The sequence below is a fragment of the Panicum virgatum genome, chromosome 6K (assembly GCF_016808335.1).
Source record: "Panicum virgatum strain AP13 chromosome 6K, P.virgatum_v5, whole genome shotgun sequence".
Classification (NCBI taxonomy): Eukaryota; Viridiplantae; Streptophyta; class Magnoliopsida; order Poales; family Poaceae; genus Panicum; species Panicum virgatum.
Genome location: NC_053141.1, coordinates 38,109,732 through 38,122,345, shown reverse-complemented (window position 1 = coordinate 38,122,345; position 12,614 = coordinate 38,109,732). Strand labels below are relative to the sequence as shown.

General features: G+C 51.6%; 1 protein-coding gene across 1 annotated transcript; it reads left to right on the top strand.

Moving 5' to 3' along the window:
- Positions 1-2,165: 2,165 nt before the first annotated feature.
- LOC120712510 (D-3-phosphoglycerate dehydrogenase 1, chloroplastic-like) lies at positions 2,166-7,814 on the top strand. The gene is made up of 5 exons (XM_039998311.1): positions 2,166-2,881; positions 5,843-6,219; positions 6,354-6,464; positions 6,563-6,658; positions 6,767-7,814. Exons 1-5 carry the CDS (start codon positions 2,266-2,268, stop codon positions 7,442-7,444), a joined length of 1,878 nt encoding a protein of 625 aa, XP_039854245.1. The 5' UTR covers positions 2,166-2,265; the 3' UTR covers positions 7,445-7,814.
- Positions 7,815-12,614: the final 4,800 nt, after the last annotated feature.

The window sequence follows — 12,614 nt, the reverse complement described above, 5'->3', positions numbered from 1 at the left end:
TAATTTTTTTTATATTATCAAGCATATTATTACACATAAGAATAAAATTTTGTATAGATTTTTTTATGTATTATTTGCTCCCTAAAATTAAAAAGGTGAAAAAAGATTCGAATCCGTATCCGATTCGTATTCGAATTTTTATATCTATTATTTGAGAATATATATGATAAATTTGAGGTTTAGTTTTTATGAATCTTTATAAGATCAATATTAAATACAAGGCTATGAATTTACATAGTAAATTCTATATTTTATTTGTCCATAATCGAAGAAAAATAACCAAAAATTTGGCATTCGAATAAACATACGAATTCATCCTTGCTCCGAAGTGTGGGCGTCGCACCGCGCCACTACTAGTCTACCACACCACAAGGAGGGGACAGTGAAACAAAGAAAACTCCCCCAGTTGTCAGTTGTCGCGTACGCGGCCACAAGCTAGCGCATCTTTATTTTTCTTTACAAGAAGAGGAAGCAACGGGCGTGTCACTGTATCGCTATCGCTTCCCTCCCCACCTCCGTGGCCAGCGATCACTGTCGAGGTGCCGATCTGCTCCGGGGCGCGGATCCGCATACGGCATCTCTCTCTCCTGATTCCCGTCGCCCTCGCCCCCGGCTGCGCGGAGCCACGTTTCCGCGCGCGCACGGCGTCTGCAGGTCTCCGCACTTCCCAGTTCCCACTGGCTGCCGCACGGTGGTGAGTGGTGACACTGACCAGGAGAGCCATCCCACGGCACGGCGGCTGGAAGCAGGGGCACGGCGGCGAGCCGGCGAGTCCAACGCGAGCTCGCTGCCGCTGCCGCACGTGAGAGTGAGACGGATGGAAGCTGCGACGAAGCATCCCTCCCCCGGAGTCTTGGCCGGAGCAACGGAGGGAAGTTTCCACGCACTCTGTGAAAAGTAAAAACAGCGGGGCCCCCAGCTTTGGAGAACAACGGGGGGACGACCCGGCGGTGGGGTCAGGTGCGTCCCGTGACGTCACTGCCGTGCTGCCACTTGCTCGAGTGTAGTGTGCGTGTGGTGATTGTAGTCGTCGGTCGCTTCGGGTGCATGCAATTTGCACCGGTGCTTTTGTTGTACTTTTACTCTTTTAGGCCGAGTGGACATTGCGACGTTCTATTTGTGCGGAACGAATTCGGTGACTTTCAGGCTTCCAGCTTTCAGCCTGCACTGTGCATGCAATTGTACGGGCTTGTTTCGTTACATTTAAGTGATTTCAAATTCAGGTACTGCTTAGTTCGAAAAAAATTCCAATAATATCCGTCGCATCGAATATTCGGACACATGCACGTGGCATTAAATATAGTTGAAAAAATAACTAATTACACAGTATAATTGATTCATAAGAGATGAATTTTTTAAATCTAATTAATTCATGATTATACATTAATTATCAAATAACAACGAAATGTGCTACAGCATTAAAACTCAAATTTTTTCACGAACTAAACACAGCCTCAGACTTCCACGAGCTCAGTAGAAGGCACGAGAGGGTCGCTGCTCGGTCGTCGAATCCTTTCGTGGGATCATTTCCGACGATAAGAGAACATTCTGTTAACGGGTAGATCGGCCCACGGGAGTTTCACGTTTTGGGACTGAAGAGTAGTGCTAAAATGGTAGGAGCAGGCTCGAAGTAAGAGAGAGCTGTTTGACGGATAGAACGGGCAACGACACGAGAACTCCATGTGTTCGGGACCGAATCGGATTACCGGCGAGATACTAGGAGCTCCTCAGCCGTCCATAACCGAAAAACATTGGACAGTCAAACCACCGGACAGAATCTGTGTCCAAATTTAGGTCGAGCGCTTCCCCTCCAACATTATCCATGCTTAATCCACGAACAGCATGAACTCACCAGCCAAAATTAGCAGTTCAGCATGCACGCCAAGCACAGCCCAAATTGCTCTCGCCTCTCGCCAAACACTGTCAACTTTGATTCCTCCTCTGCTCCATCACAAACGCTCCATCATCTGTTCACCGTACTGGAGCAAGCGCAAAATATCCGACGAACCGGATGCACGGCCCGCACTGATCCCCATCAATAACTCCCGGGCCCACCCTTGAAACAAAAGCGATCCCCAGAATAACCCCACCTACCTCCTCCTTCGCACCAGCCCATCACCCACCTCTCGCGTTTGTTTATAAACCATCCCCCCCTTCTTCCTCCGCGGACCTCTCGCCAGCCAGCCAAGCCAGCGAAACGCTTCGAACGCAGACGCGAATCACCGGGCGGGGATCCGAATCAGCCACCCCACCGCGCCAGAAGGCATGGCCGCCTCGCGCGCGCTGCTCCCCACCCCGCACGCGGCCGCCGCCGCGGCCGCGAGCCCCGCGGGGGCGCGGGCACGCCGACTCGCCGCCGCCTCCTCGGCCTCGGCCTCGCTTCCGTCCGCGGCGCGGCTGCTCCGCGTCCGGTGCGCGACGCTGTCGTCGCCAGCGCCCGTGGCGGCGGCGGAGGCGCCGGCGCGCCGGATCTCGCGGGCCGGGTCGGACGGGGCGCTGCGGCCCAAGCCCGCGGTGCTGGTGGCCGAGAAGCTGAGCGAGGCCGGGCTGGCGGTGCTGCGGGAGTTCGCGGACGTAGAGTGCGCGTACGGCATGGCCCCCGCGGAGCTCCTCGCCAGGGTGCCCCAGTTCGACGCGCTCATCGTGCGCAGCGGCACCAAGGTGACGCGGGAGGTGCTGGAGGCCGGGCGCGGGCGGCTGCGGGTCGTGGGCCGCGCGGGCGTCGGGATCGACAACGTCGACCTCCAGGCCGCCACCGAGGCCGGCTGCCTCGTCGTCAACGCGCCCACCGCCAACACCGTCGCCGCCGCGGAGCACGGCATCGCGCTGCTCGCGTCCATGGCGCGCAACGTCTCGCAGGCCGACGCCGCGCTCAAGGCCGGTGAGTGACCCTGATCAAAGCCCTCTCCTCCTCGGTTTGCTTGGTTGGTTGGTTGATTAACTTGGCCTCCATCTCATTTTGTCGTATGCTGCGGCCAGCGGGTGGTTAATCATGTTTAGCCTTGGGTTCACGTGCTAGAGAGAGAGAGAGAGAGAGGGGCAGGCCAAACCAATGAACAGTAGGGTCCTTCTAGAATCAGTTTATTTGCATTGGTCCGGACGCGAAGCAGGTTGTTGCATTGTTTCATGTCGCCATCGAATCTGGCAACGCAAATAAAATAAACCTGGAGCGGTTAGTAGCCTCTGGTGCTCAGTGATCCCATCACAAACTTTCTTCTAATTAGATAATACTCCTACTGTATTTCCATTGCAAAGTTGAGGATAGCACTGACTTTTGATGACATGCACGAGCATCCCAGCTTAGGCAACAGTTTCGTCTTAAACAAATCTAAGCATTTGTTTATGTCGTCGTCGAATCTGGCAGATCAAAAATAGATAATAAAATAGAGCTTGAGAGCTTAAATAATTGCTGGTGGCCAATGGCCATTAACGATTTGTTTATGCAAACTTTCTTCTAATTGATTATTCCCATTGCGTATTTAGGAGCAGAGGATAGCACCTATATTTTGTTACGTTGTCTCGTGACAAGCACGAGCGTCACGGTTTAGGCTACAGTTTTGTTCTCAAACAAGGTATATCAACTATTTTAAGATAGTGGCATAGTGCGATCCATTTCTACAGTAATCTACTTTTTTTAGTTTTACAGTTCAACCATGCCATGCTGTCTGGCTGCGCACCAGCTTTGCAAGTTTGCTGGGTCCACGTGTGTGATTCCCTTCCTTGATTTCTCCACATGGTGATTAACCCTGTGATGGTCAAATAACCCCAGTGGTCCCCGTTAGTCAGTGTACTTACTGAGGTTCGGATCTCCAGACTGAAAGATTGTAGGAGTATACTGAAATATGGGCAGGTTCAATGAATCTGGTTGGCTACACGTTCTCTACTTGTGCCCATCTCACAACGAATCAGGTTTCACATAGGCACACTGGAACAAGCCCATACAACACGCGTACAAGCCCAACAACACCAAGTATTATACATGTATCCAATGTGGGGTTATACTACAGGGTGGGCCTATATAAAGATCCAATTATTGAAGCCATTTGAGGGATCTTGCTTCCTGTGAATAAAGTAGAAATAGTATTTGACGGAACCGCACCAACAGACCCGTCGGCTGTTGTTGGGCCCTTCCTTTTATCTTGCTAGCACCACCAACACCAAAGAAGTCGTCACTACCCGTCCTTTTTATGTGCTGCTAGTACCTACTATGCAGATCTGATTATTATCAATTTATTGAATACTGTACATATGTAAGGACAACGTCTACTTCAGCTAATCAACTGACCCTACAAAAGGGTTTACTGTACACATTGCTAAGACTCTTTTAGCCTACGATCTAATTGATTGTGATGCTGGCCTGATAACTGCTGCAGTTGATTGAGAGTCCATTGCCCATTTTCAATCCTGTGAAGTCCCTTTCAGATACTGACAACCCACCAATTTACCGAAAACGTTTAGCTCCTTGTCTGTTTGACCAAAAGAGATGCACTATAATTCAGGATAGGCCAGGTGATTATGCTGTTAGTGTCTCAGGGGTTTTTTTTACCGACTGGTGAGGTCAAACCGCCGCCGCCCGGTTCCGGTTTACCGGTCCGGTTTGACTGGAAACCGGTAAAAACCGGTCAAATTCAAATTTCAAACTATAGACGCCAGTTCAATCGGTTTCCATCGGTTAGCCGACCGGTTTGACCGGTAAACCGGTCCGGTTTGAGTGGAAACCGGTCCGTTGAACAAAAAAACCGACTTTAGTTCAAAATTTGAATTTTTATATAACATGTTTTTAGCCTAAATGAACCCTCCAATCCTCTTTTATACTACTTTTATATTAATACAATGTATAACATGTTTTACATTGTATTTGTATACTTTTGTATGCACGCTTTTTTTTTTGTTTAAATTCAAATGCCCGCAAAGTATACTAAATGAACGAATATTTGAAAAAATTTGACACCATTAGATTCGTCGCAACTTGAAGTATTTTTAGGAATTTTTTTGATATTTTTTCATTTTTTTGAATTCAAATTTGAATTTTAAATTTGGGCCGGTTTGAAATCGGCCGGAACCGGAACCGGTCCGGACCGGTTTGACCGGTAACCGCGGTTTCCGGACTGGTTCCAGTCGGTTTTTTTAACCCTGGTGTGTCTGGAGATTAAGATTGGGACCTCAAACTGTTCTGTCCTTTGGAAATGCATTATTGCAGCAAACCTATCATTCAACGTGTACTGTGAGATAAAAGTGGTTCAAATTCAGTTGCTGGTTGCTGCTTGAGGAATCTAACAGCTACTACTTGGTAATATGTCCCTATTGAACTTTTTTAAAAGGAACCTGGTGCCTCAGTTTAGTGGAGAATATGATCCCTGGGCGCTTGTGTTAAATATAATATTTATAGAAAGTGAATATAGCTATTTATTAAAACTTTTCCAGACAACAATGCTAATTGTATTAGCCATTCGCTATTTAATATCTGGACTTCTGGATACTAATAAAAAACAAAAGGATACTCTTTCTACTTCCTGCTTCGGATGGCACCAAACTTTGCTAATTTGAAGCATAGTATACGGAAGTCCATCTTTATTGAATTCACCTGCTAAACTTGATATCGTTACTGCAAAGTGCTTATCTGTTGTGGATGCTAGCTAATTATATGACGCTGTGACCTGAGGAATAATACAAAAGCAAGTATTCTATCTGGTTATGCTAGTTAAATTAAATCATATGCCATCACCAAAAGGAAAATTCATATGTGTGCTGATCTTCTTGAAATGCCCTGTTAAGTCTTGAAGCAACTGTGCAATCATTCTCTCTAATAAATATTCTTATTATAATTTTTCATTTCACACAGGTAAATGGCAAAGAAGCAAGTACGTGGGGGTTTCCCTAGTTGGGAAGACTCTTGCCATCATGGGATTCGGTAAGGTTGGTTCAGAGGTAGCACGCCGAGCGAAAGGGCTCGGTATGCATGTGATCGCCCATGATCCCTATGCCCCTGCCGATCGGGCGCGTGCCATCGGAGTAGAGCTGGTTTCTTTCGACGAGGCCATAGCAAGAGCCGATTTCATCTCCCTCCACATGCCACTGATACCGACAACATCCAAGATCTTCAATGACGAGTCCTTTGCCAAGATGAAGACTGGTGTTCGGATCATCAATGTGGCCAGGGGCGGAGTGATCGATGAAGATGCTCTAGTGAGGGCCCTTGATTCAGGCAAAGTTGCGCAGGTGATCATGAGAAGTCTCTTCAATTCAAGTTCTACTTTACTAATTTTCAAAAAAAAAAGTTCTACTTTACCACAATTGGTTGTGAAGATCGATTCCGCTGAAAGCTGACCTTTTTCTTTGCCAATGTGGAGCAGGCGGCTCTTGATGTCTTCACCGTGGAGCCCCCACCTAAGGACAGCAAGCTGGTGTTGCATGAGAACGTGACTGTAACACCCCACCTTGGAGCAAGTACTGTGGAGGCCCAGGTCTGCATCTTACCTACAACCATGCCCTGTATTGATGCAAGCCACTTGCCGCTGTCTCGGATGATGAACTAACTTCACTGATCACGCCAAAACTGCAGGAAGGAGTCGCTATCGAGATCGCGGAAGCTGTGGTTGGTGCACTGAAGGGCGAGCTCGCAGCGACAGCCGTGAATGCGCCCATGGTCCCAGCTGAGGTAACAAAAGCTTCTCTCTTTCGACAATCGACATGTCACTTGTCAATGGGGTACGCTTCAGTTGTGCATGTACCGGGAGATGATTGATATGTTTGTTGCATTTGGCAGGTTCTGTCAGAGCTCGCTCCTTACGTTTCGCTGGCAGAGAAGCTCGGCAGGCTGGCTGTGCAGCTCGTCGCCGGCGAGAGCGGCATCAAGGGCGTGAAGGTGGTGTACACCACAGCCCGCGGCCCCGACGACCTGGACGACACGAGGCTCCTCCGCGCGATGGTGACCAAGGGCCTGGTGGAGCCCGTGTCCAGCACGTTCGTGAACCTGGTGAACGCGGACTACACCGCGAAGCAGCGCGGCCTCCGCATCACGGAGGAGCGCGTCGCGCACGACAGCCCGGCCGCCGAGGCGCCGCTGGAGTCGATCCAGGTCCGGCTCTCGCAGGTGCAGTCCAAGTTCGCCGGCGCCATCAGCGACGGCGGGGACATCGTGCTGGAGGGCCGGGTCAAGTACGGCGTGCCCCACCTCACCCTCGTGGGCCCCTACGAGGTGGACGTCAGCCTGGAGGGAAATCTGATCCTGTGCCGTCAGATCGACCAGCCCGGGATGATCGGCAAGGTCGGCAACATCCTCGGCCAGAGGAACGTGAACATCAGCTTCATGAGCGTCGGCCGGACGTTCCGCGGCAAGCAGGCCATCATGGCCATCGGCGTCGACGAGGAGCCCGACAAGGAGACGCTGGAGAAGATCGGCGGCATCCCAGCGATCGAGGAGTTCGTTTTCCTCGAGCTATGATGGAAAGCGAGATTTATGTAGGATTGATATCTGAGATAGTACGTGATGAACTTGGGGATTTGACGTCTGATGGCCACAGGGAGGAACGCGATCTGTCTATCTCTGTCTGTCTCTATCTCGGGACCTCTACATTCTTTACGTCAGGATAAGCAAGTAGTAGTATATGTGAAGGCCTCAAGGGTGCCTTGGGTAGTTGGGTTGGCGCCTGTCTGAATAAGATGTGTGTGACGTTATTATGTGTCTGTATAAACAGTGTATCTCTATCGGCGTAATGCGTGGTTATAAGAACAGCATCACGGTCGGAAACGCAGACTTTCTGTACCGTGTGTGTGTGGTGGAATAAATTGTGATATTGTTTTATGAACCCAAATACTGGATTCAAGCAAGACCCTGGAGTATGAGAGGAGAAAATAAATCCGGAAGGTTCTAGAAAGTTCTACAGAGGTCTGCTCAGCTGCTCACTTGTCCTGAACTTCTGACCTCCTCATCTAAAATTCTTACCCAATTGTCACCTGTGCATAGCCAAAAAAGTAAAAACTCACAAGTAGAGTCCTACTAGCAAACTTGTCGGATGTATATGAAGCTTGTTGTCATGTTGTATGACATGACCGCCGGCCTGGGCGGAACGAGCAGCCGAGCAGAGCAGCACGGCGGTGCCCCGGCTCCGCGCGGGAACAGAGTTGAGTCGAGTCGACGACTCGAGACGGTAGGACGCGGACGACGCGCGACGGTCACCAGACTTGGCCGCGAGACGTCATGTGGCTGTGTGGCTGCAAAACGGCCGGGGCGGGCAAGCGTCGGGCCGGCCTTTGTCTCAGATCTTTAGTGGGCCTCACCAAATGTGGACCCAATGCCTTTTTTTAGCAGGCCAATTTTTCTTTTGAATAATCTTTAGCAGGCCAAATACCCGCGCCTTACCTGTGTATAAAGCACCACGAGCCCAAGACCGTGTTTTCTATGCTCTGCCTGACTGCACAGATTCGGGTGTAAATTAGTGATTCTTCGCTTCTAATTCTTTTTAGTTCAAATATATGCTATATTGTTATCTTTATCTTATTTTGGAGAATCAGTATAAATATTTGAATTACAGAGGATTGGTGGCTTCCAGCCGCCGCCCATCCCGATTTGAACGTGAACAACACCGGAATAGAAGTTCGGCGGAGAAGATTTGGTTGGGCTGAAACGGCTGCTGAAACTGTTTTTATTGTCGCTATAGCGATTTACATGGGAGAAGTCACCAGCAGCAGTTGCTCAGGGCAATAACTGATAAGGATGATTCTATTCCTCATTCTTGTACGGTCCCAGCTTCTCAATGCCCCGGTCTCGAGTCCCTACTCCTGTACTCTCCCAGTGGATGCCAAAAGGCCGTTCCAAGATCCATCGCCGATTTGGTCCCAGGGGACGGAGCTCGCCGAGTACCACTACGCTTCACCTCAGGCAGCAGCAGCATCAACATTCAACAGTGCGATGCAACGCGCGCCGCTGCGGCACTCACGCGGCGTCGTGTCGCGTCCCCCTCGTGCATGGCCGGTCCAGCACTGCCACCAGCCGGGAAATTTAAATATTTGCCATCTTTACGGATGTCACTCATCCATTTGTCACTTTTAGAATAAAGCTAACATATTTGCCATCCGAACAGTGTTCAGTGTTTCGTTTTTGCCACTTTTGGCGACGTGGCACGCCAACTCACCTTGCCAGCGTGGAGAAGGTGTGGGAAATAACCATCTTACCCCTATCTCCTCCTTCTCTAGTCCTCTCCGCCGGGTGGTCCCCACCCTTTCACCCGCTGACTAATGGACCCCACCTGCCAGATCCTTCCCCAACCTCCGGCCAGCCCCCGTCCTCCCCGGCCACGAGTGCTCGCCCAAGCCGGCACGCCTGCCCCCGCACTAGATGCGCCAGGACTACAGCGGCGGGGCTGAGGCGGCGGTCCCGGGACCATTGCGGCCATCGTCACCTCCCTCGGAGGCGGACCGGCGGCGGTCGGGATCGTGCGGCTCTCGGGCCCCGACGCTGTCGCCGTCTTCGGCCGCATGTTCCGGTCCACCAGGAGGGCACAGGCGCAAGAGCAGGGTTCGTGGCAGGCGCGCAGCCACTTCGTGGAGTACAGACTCGCGCTCGACGCGGGCAGCAGCGTCATTGATGAGGTAGGCAACGCGGCTCGGTGCTTCGCTTCTAGTAAGCTATGCTTCTCCTTTGTGCTAGCTGCAAACTCACCTTGCTGGCTCCGAGGTCGTACGCGCGGGAGGCTGTGGTGGAGCTCCAGTGCCATGGCAACGACCTCTGCTAGCGCCGCGTGCTCAGGGCTTGCTTGGAAGCGGGCACTAGGCTTACTGATCCGAAGGTTGGGAATGGATTCGACAGGTGAGGTCCAACTGACAGAGAGAGCTAGAGAGGGATGAGACGGGGCAAGATAGTCATTTTTCACCCCTTCTCCACGCTGGCAGGGTGAGTTGGCGTGCCACGTTACTAAAATTGGTAAAAATGAATCACCTAACACAGTTTGGATGGCAAATATGTTACCTCTGTTCTAAAAGTGGCAAACGGAGGAGTGCTTTCGGTAAGGATGACAAATATTTAAATTTCCCCCACCAGCCAGGCAGCCACTGCCCGCGTCGGTCTGCGCCGGTGCGCCCGTCCCTCTCCGGCGGCTCCTCCTCCTCGACACCTGAAGGACGCCGCCCCGCTCGTCGCTCTCCGCCGTCTCCCGCGTCATTAATTACCCCCCCCCCCCCCACCCACGCGCCGGATGCTTGCCGCTCTCCGGTGGGCGGTGGCCGCTCCCACCGTGTCCGCGTCTCCTCCGCTCGTGTCCGTCGCGGTCGCCGCGACGCCGAGCCCCTTAATTTGTCTGAGAGAGCCTCCACCGGGCGTTCAACATGTACTCCATGGCCTCGCGATTCCGCTCGCCATGGCCCAACGAGCAGGAGCGGAGTGATCGGGCGAGTGCGGCAGGGTCGTCGCAGACTCGCAGCAACGAAGCTCCATCCAAACGCCACTTCATCCGGCGTCACTCGCCGACCGATCCGTACGTTCAAGCCGAAGCCGACGCCCGACCTGTATACGACCGTGCCAGTGCCAATAATGGAGGAGGGCGGTGCGCAGCGCAGCAGCACTGGCGCCGCGTGCGCGCGCGGCTGGTGTCAATGCCAGAGCTGGTGGCAACCCCACGGCGTCGTCCCCAGTTGGATTTGGATATGGACGCGACGACGCGGCGGCCTACCAAGCCCATCGAGGAGAGGAGGCTGCGTGCGGCTGTGCCCACTGCGATGTGTGGCGTGCCGCCCGCGGGGGCAGGGCACACAGGGCTGCCTGCCATCTCTCCCCACCTCCGACTCCCGGTGGTCCTACTCCTAGTCCTAGGCATGAACGCTAGGGTCTAGCTACTGCTGGTTGCTGGGTGCTAGCTCGGCCGGACAAGGAGGGAGCACGGGATCGAAGAGCCACTTGGGGTCGGGGCGCCACATACACACCAGCGCAAGTTGTTCACAAGGGACACCATGGCCCCGTGGCTGAGATGGAACTGCACTTGCGATGCGAGTGATGCCCATAGCCCAAGCATTAACCACCAGCTGGAACGGCACCAGAGCTCACAAACACAAACAATACCCGACACTGTGTGAAGAGATGACACCCGTGCTGTTCCCTCCCTGGGTGTTCTACAACGGCTTGCGCACAGTACGGATCAGTACAATTTTCAGATTCCTTTTATTCTAAAAAAAAGAACACATACTATGTGGAAACAAAAGTACTGTATTATACTACAAGAACAAAGGATAAAAAACAGAGGGAAATACGTACTGAAGAAAATGGGGAGCAAAACAGGACGGGAAATGTAGAATCCGCGGCCATGGACGCACGCAAGTTCCGGTCGTGGTCGCCTGCGATGCGGCGGGCAAATTAGACGGGCGCGTTGGTGGCCGTCGTCGTCGTCGTCTGATAGCTCCACTGAATCTTTCTTCCGTGCAGCCTCAGATACATCCATTCGTACCGCGGCGGCGTTGCTATCCAGCTCTGTTTGACATCACCATTGCCTGCCGAGTTCATACCGGCCCCTCCCCAAAAACCATCGTTATCTCGGCCATCACAGGATCATTATATTAGTGGTGTAGTGAACCCTAGAAAATAAGAAACTATCTATATAAAAAAAAGAGGCTTTTCAGCTCCGGTGTGGAAGTTCATGTGCAATAAGTGGCCTCCACTACAACGATGGAATGGAAGGATGACTTCATAAAGCAGCAGCAGCAGCAGCAGCTTGCATTGCTTGCTGTGGCTGATTGCAGCTTGGGTGGATCCATCAATCATGCATGCACTAACGCTGGCATCTCTTTTGCCTTCCTGTTCCAAGAAATCGCCAACCACTAGGCGTCCCCAGATTGCCAAATTGAAGCGGATCGGAGAAAGGCGCCATGGCCATTGGACACGCCCGCCCAGGACGTCGTCTTCGTCCTCGCGCCGATCGAGCTCGCCGGCGCACCTGACGACCACCGTTCTTGACATGGAGAGGCGGTACATGTGGATGGTAGAATGGCTCTCGTCAGCGATTAGAACCGATCGAATGGGGTTAGAGACCAACCTCTCCGGGGTAATTTAGAAGTTATTATTGCTAGAACTTGTGATGTCAGAACCCAATGCAAGCTTCAGCAATAATAGAGCAAGAGATCAGTGTAGAAAGTGTAGATTCACGTCTAAAGTAGTAGTAGCAGCACAATGCTTATCTGCAAAGAACAAAACGTACGTTGGACGCACCATGAGTCCATGACCAGTGGCGGAGCCAGATCAAAGAATTAGGGGGGTGGTCTTTGTAATTGAAGTGCTAAACCAATAAACAGTGTCAAAATTACTATTCATCTAATGGAATTTTTGCATGGCAAGGGAGGGCCGTGGTCCACTTTGGCCCACACTTGGCTCCACCAGTGTCCATGACGACTTGACGAGTAAAATGCTTCAAGTAAGAGCCTGTCGACCGAATTGGCTCTATCAAGTTCCAACCACGCCACTATGAATGCTGCATGATTAATATATTTGATGGCGTGCTAACATTTCCAGAGACACGTCACGCAACCGTCCCATCGTAGTCGTTAGTGACTTGGTGGTTCAGCATCAACTCTTAATGCTGAAGGTTGCTCTGGCGACATGGACAACTGAGACATAGATTAACAAAATAACA

Excerpts from the sequence above, each read along its gene's own strand:
- LOC120712510 (XM_039998311.1), top strand. The coding sequence starts at position 2,266 with ATGGCCGCCTCGCGCGCGCTGCTCCCCACCCCGCACGCGGCCGCCGCC. Across the intron at positions 6,220-6,353 it reads ATTCAGGCAAAGTTGCGCAG|GCGGCTCTTGATGTCTTCAC; the intron begins GTGATCATGAGA and ends AATGTGGAGCAG. Across the intron at positions 6,465-6,562 it reads CAAGTACTGTGGAGGCCCAG|GAAGGAGTCGCTATCGAGAT; the intron begins GTCTGCATCTTA and ends CCAAAACTGCAG.